This window comes from Anneissia japonica, unplaced genomic scaffold (genome assembly GCF_011630105.1).
Source record: "Anneissia japonica isolate Jap-2015-1 unplaced genomic scaffold, ASM1163010v1 scaffold284860_len1800451_cov186, whole genome shotgun sequence".
In the NCBI taxonomy this organism is placed as follows: domain Eukaryota; kingdom Metazoa; phylum Echinodermata; class Crinoidea; order Comatulida; family Comatulidae; genus Anneissia; species Anneissia japonica.
In genome coordinates, this window is record NW_022706010.1 from 220,416 (window position 1) to 226,437 (window position 6,022).

A 6,022-nucleotide genomic window follows, 5' to 3' on the forward strand; every position below is an offset into this window, starting at 1 on the left:
TATATATAGTATTATTATTATTATACGCCTAGCCTATATCAGTCTATATAAACTGACATATTTGAGTGCTTTGTGTATTTTAAACATTTAAAAAAACAGGCTGATTGATAACTATAATGAAAAGATATTCCATTTTTTTCATTTTTATCTTAGCTTTGATTAAAGTGTTTTAATTTAAGATGTAATACTATCGTAATAATATTAATCGTGTAGATCTGTTATGATACCTATGATAAGTAGATAATAATGATAATAATAATAGTGATTATTATTATTAATATTATTATTGTTATTATTATTGTAATAATATTATTATCAATATAAAATGAGTTGTATTTGCAATGATTAAATAAAATTGATAATTAATTATCTTTAAAAGTTATTGCTGTTGAGTTTTCTATGTTGTGGTTAATATAATTGTTTTGAATTTCATTATTATTATTAATAATATTATTCTTATTATCAATATTTCATATTTATCACTTGCAGGTATTCGACATTCAAGAATACAAGGTTCAACTGGCTCTGGAGGCGCGTAAGGAGACCGTGGACAGAGTGCGATTGCGTCATTTGTCATCTGTTGCATTGAGCTTCGTTAAGGATGCAGTTGAGGACACCAAGACACCTTGTTGGGTAGTTGTTGTCGTTTTACCTGCAATGAGAATGGACAACAAGAAAGGTATGGTGCATGGACAAACACTTTGTTTTTCCTGGCCACAAATTAGCTTATAATTATCGTAGTGGGTGCTCAATGATAGGATAATGTTGAACAAAGATTTAAAAGTTTCAGGGGGTAACCCGTGCTACCCTCGACAAGATCTACGATCCCCTGATCTGGGGAACTCTAAAGCAACTCTCACACTATCACGACCTATATGTACTGCGATCAGTATCACCGACCAGTGTGAGAGTTGCTATGAGCAACTTGCTCGTGTAGAAGAGAGGGTCGTCGATGGTCGCGGAGTTTTCAACATGTTGAAAAAAATATAGTGGTCGGTACTGGTCGCCAGGTCCTACTTCCGGTCAGATACGACCGTAGGTAGCATTGTCAGGTCGCGATAATGTGAGACGTGCTTAAATATGTAGAATGGTCGTGAAAATGGAATACTGCACTGCAATCCTGAAGCCATCAAAACTATGAGCGATAGGCCACATCTAGGTGTCCATAAACTGTTGTGTTCAAGTTTACACCGTTTCAGTAAAATAATAAAAACAAATGTTGACAAATGAACCCCTGTTGAAAACCAGAATGACCAACCCATTGCCTTCAAAGAACTTTCTGAGTGATGCCGAAATTTGGTCGAGATCATCTTTTTTAACTAATACCGGTATTTATTGAGTACGGTACTCTCGTTGTTAAGAGGAATTATACCTTAGAGGTTCTGCACCGTCGTTTGTGACACCACTAAATTTATCCAGATGCAAAAACAAACTTTGATATGTTAACAAGTTTGTAAATAAATAATGTTACTTAACAGCGGCGAGCATTCTCCATCACAATCCGTTTGATCCGATGGTATAAATGTATTAAAAGGATTGGAAATTGTACTTAATCTTTCTAAGAAATCAAATCGTACGCTATGCTGTTTTTATTCACCATTCCATAGTGTTAAACATACTGAACGGTTGAATCAATCTTTTTTTCGTCTTTATAATGTAATTATGTAATATTGAATTTGATCTATATTTTTAGTTCTTGCGGGTGCAACAGAGATCTTGCAAGTCTTCAGAAAAGCGTCAGAAATTGAGAGGAACCTTATGGGACGATCGGTAAGAAAACAATAATATTCAAATTATGTTCTTAACCACTGCCATAGCAATCATCAATAAAAAGGATCGTCACTTGTTAATATGAAAAACTTTTAACATTGTCACCATCATCATCAACCTCATCATCAACCTCATCATCATCATCATCATCATCATCATCATCATCATCATCATCATCATCATCATCATAATCACCAATATCATCGTAATCATCGTTATCATTATCATCATCAAAATCGTTATCGTCAGCCAAAATCGTTATTGCCATGAATATCGTTATTTTTGTGTATCTTAATTTTATGTCGAAATCAATTGGTACATATCGAACATTATAAACAATAAATAAAAGTAGCATTGAGCCATTAGTCAAACAGTCTCAAATTACAAAACATGCGATGTAAAATTACGCTAGTGTACCATATTAGGACATTTTGTTTAATGTTACTAGTTTTGCCCGTGCATGTCATCGATCTTTGCTATTGTGTTCATAATTCTCATGGTCAGTTCTGTCCCACCATGACAGAAGGAAGTAAATTACAATTTTTCAAAACTAGTTTTTTTTATTTTGTCATGGTTGGGCAGAATAATGCAACGATTCATGGTATTCTCGTTCTTTAGGCGAGTCGAGTCTGGGCCAAAGGAAGTTCACGCGTAAGTAACGGTAGTCGCGAAAACCCGAATGGTCGGCGAGCAAGATTGCAGGCCATGGAAGCTTCCAGGATTAAAGGCGGGGAAGTCAAATACAGCTGGCAAACCTCGAATGAAAATAAAGGTATTACGTAATCATTTTATAGACTTTTTATTTATATAATAGACGAGACAAATACCTGCAATAGTAAATTTATAAAGTAAATATAAATTAAAAATAAAATAGTGGTAGAAATACTGCAGTAATAACAAATCATTATACTTTTCAGTACACTATGTGCAAAAATTTGAGGTAAAACCACTGGTTGGTTGTCTCGACGTTTCGGTGTATACTGTAGCAGTAATTTACACGGTACTATGAAGTAGAAGAAAACTCAATTACCAAATTAATTATAATCATTTATAGGTCTAACTATAGCACTTATGATTCATTGTAATGATTTAATGTGGAATGCATTGTAAACGAGACTTTCTTAACCGTTCTCAGGGGTTAACGGCCTGACGGTGGATTATGATGATGATACTGAATCCGTGTTGTATCAAAGTACTGTAAACCAACCCCCAGTGCAACGGAAACGTACGGCGCTAGACACAATTAATCGCAGAAGTAAAGGTTAGTCGAATCTCATGTTGAATTTTATATCATTTTGTTTAAAAATAATTGATATGTTTACTTTACGCACCGATGATGTTAATCTGATTTGGTAAGCTGATTGGATTTCTTCGGCGTGACACACACCAAGGATAACCCACGAAAGTCCTGGGACATATTTCCAGTGGGGTCCTTCTGGTAGTTCATTAGGCAGTACACCTGGAGACAATCCCCTACTCTTTTCCGAAAAGTGCACTGCGTTCTTTAACGTGCGCATGGGCTATTTTGCACACGGGACCAACGGCTTAAACGTCTCATCAGAAAGACGATGCACTTTTAAACTTGCATTTCAGCCCTCTAGCTGAAACACAAGAATAGAGATGGGAATTGATTGATTGAAACGGGGACCTAAAGATCTCCACTGTTCAGCGCACACGGTGGTTACCGTACCACTTTAGGCGACAGAGCTAGCTGCTCACACATGAACGCGTGCATTATGTCAGTCTTATTATTCATATCAATTAACTTAAAGAATTTGTAATACTGTATGTGTGTCACATACTAAGTTCATTAAAAAATATTTTCTTCGAAAGTAACAGACACAGAATTAATCAAGTTCCTAAATTTGTTTATATTGACTGTCTGGCAGTCTGGATTTAAGAATTGCATATATAAAAAGTGTGTGAATCAACAAAGATGGATTTTTTATGTAATTGCAAACACGTTCTCTGTATCACGTTGGTCTACCACAGTGTATTCATCTTGTGAATAAACGAGTACAACACGACCCCTTCTACGAGTTTCACGTTTTGCTAAATTTTAAACTTTGTCTTTTTTTTAAATGTCAAATAGCATATATTTTATTCAGTTTGTTTAATTGCAAAATAATTATTGTAATAATTGCTAGAGTTATGTTTTAGTCATTCATTTTATTTCATTTCAGCTGTGTACCGCCATAGGAGCATAAAGCGAGATGTAACGAATGGAGATGGTACAGCTGTACAAGATAAGCGGCTGTGGGCAAGGCATAACGGTCGTTCTGAAATGGAATTCTGAGCCTAGAATGTATAAGTTAACATTTCATAAATTATTTTAATATGTATATTAGTCATTTTTAGGTGTTTTTATTTTATTCTCATTGAATTTCCAACTGAATTGGATTTATTGCAGAGCGGCGCTTATTCGAATTGCGCTTATACAAAATAATTTAGAATGTGAAATAATAGTCCTCAGTAAATAGATATTTATGGAAAATTTCTGGACGGTTTGTACATGATGCTTATAGTTTTATATTATATTAACTACCAGGTTCATTCATAGCTCTACTTTGGATACATATAATATAGGCGTACACACACATATGCATAAAAATGCATCTAGAGTACCTTGATAAGAAATGCCTGTACAATATCCGTTGGCCTCCTTCGTTCGACGCGGTGTCAGTGTACTGCGGACCAGGCTTAAAACATCTTTATGATAGGTGTTTTAATTTAATGTGTAGAAATAATACAGGATTAGTTTCCAAACTGAATAATTGCATCAGACGTTACAAAATAAAACGGGAATTCTTTTTATAAACCAATCAACACAACTTGTGACGTATATAGGATTATAATGATAACAGTATGGTTTTTACACACATTGAGCGCAAATTATACGCCATCTTGAATACAGTATTTAAAAAATACAGTGCATCATTGTGAAAGTGAAACTGCACTGCAAGCAAAAGTTTGTGCATATTCCAAACTTCAATATTCCGCCGTCATGTCCATACATGAATTATAACTAATAATATTCCAATTCTTAGATAATGTATTGTGCTTTTTGTTACTGTCTTCCCGTTACTCGTTTTAAAACCTTGATCTTATGCCTAGAAAAGGTAAATTATATAATTTCATCTAATAAATAGGCCTATACCTATACTCCAATGATATAATATTGTATTCACGCTATTTTAATATTCATTAACAAAATAACTTTTTGTGTCTGCGTTACAGTTTTATTTAGATTTTTTATTTATTTATTTTTATGGAAACAGGCCACGTATCGCTTTGCTCAATATAGGCCTATTGTTTTGTATCGGTACGTACTTTTTACTAGTCTTACAAACAAGGGATGAAAATATGTTAAACGTACAAAAACAAATGAAGTACAGTAGATCATTTTATTATTGTTATTATTGTCTAGAAAACACTTCAGGTCAGATCGGCCCTTCTCAATGTAGGTATTAATTTTACCCTATTATATAGGCCTACCTTTACTGAGAAGGGCAGATCTGGGCGAAACTTTAAGGTAAAATTTATTTTTGTCTTGACGTCTTGTGATCCCCTGTTTGCAGCGCCACAAAAAAGTATAAAAGCATAAATACATTTAAATACCATATTTTGCTGAATAGGTATTACCATAATAGTAATGCCTTCAAGTTTTATATTCGGCTTTCCAATTATGAACGAGTGCTATATCACGCGTTCAGTCTACCGTACCTTCACATTTTAGATGCCTGTAGATATCTTCAGTTATGATAAACAACATAGCAATGTAGGCCTATTAGAAATGAGGATGAGGTATCATTGATTTTTAATCAATAGTAATTTTGCATAAATGCTATAAATGGAAAAGCAAAAAGTGTAAGTTGATCCATGGCTTATCGTATTAAATTTAGCCTGTGTTCGGTATCACGTAGGCACAGGTCTATACATTTTGATAATAAATATCTGGATTTAGTCATTATTGCTTAACTAACTTTTTATTTTTAACCACAATGTTGCTTATAAAAAATGTTTTGTCTTTGTGATGAATAAAGGTGGGATGACCCCACAAGAGATAAAAAAAAAAACTTTGTTTTTATTTACGTTTCGTCCACTGTTGTAATTTCAACATTAAAATCAGCCATTCATTCAAACTATGGTTCGATGATGTGCGCCCTCTCTGGTCAATATTGGCAAAACTTCTCAGGGTTCTGTCCCTTCAGATATTTTTGGTACTGTATACGTGAAGACATCTCTAAAGATT

The 6,022-nt window shown here is 34.0% G+C and overlaps 1 protein-coding gene across 1 annotated transcript in view; it reads left to right on the top strand.

Annotated features, from left to right (window-relative positions):
• Nucleotides 1-5,846, top strand: part of LOC117105975 (myosin-IIIb-like) — a 21,214-nt gene extending 15,368 nt beyond the window's left edge. The window contains exons 19-23 of the mRNA XM_033247279.1: nucleotides 490-679; nucleotides 1,694-1,770; nucleotides 2,389-2,542; nucleotides 2,906-3,031; nucleotides 3,954-5,846. Of these exons, the coding sequence (XP_033103170.1) occupies nucleotides 490-679; nucleotides 1,694-1,770; nucleotides 2,389-2,542; nucleotides 2,906-3,031; nucleotides 3,954-4,066 (660 nt within the window). The 3' untranslated portion in view covers nucleotides 4,067-5,846. The remainder of the gene's footprint in view (nucleotides 1-489; nucleotides 680-1,693; nucleotides 1,771-2,388; nucleotides 2,543-2,905; nucleotides 3,032-3,953) is intronic.
• Nucleotides 5,847-6,022: the final 176 nt, after the last annotated feature.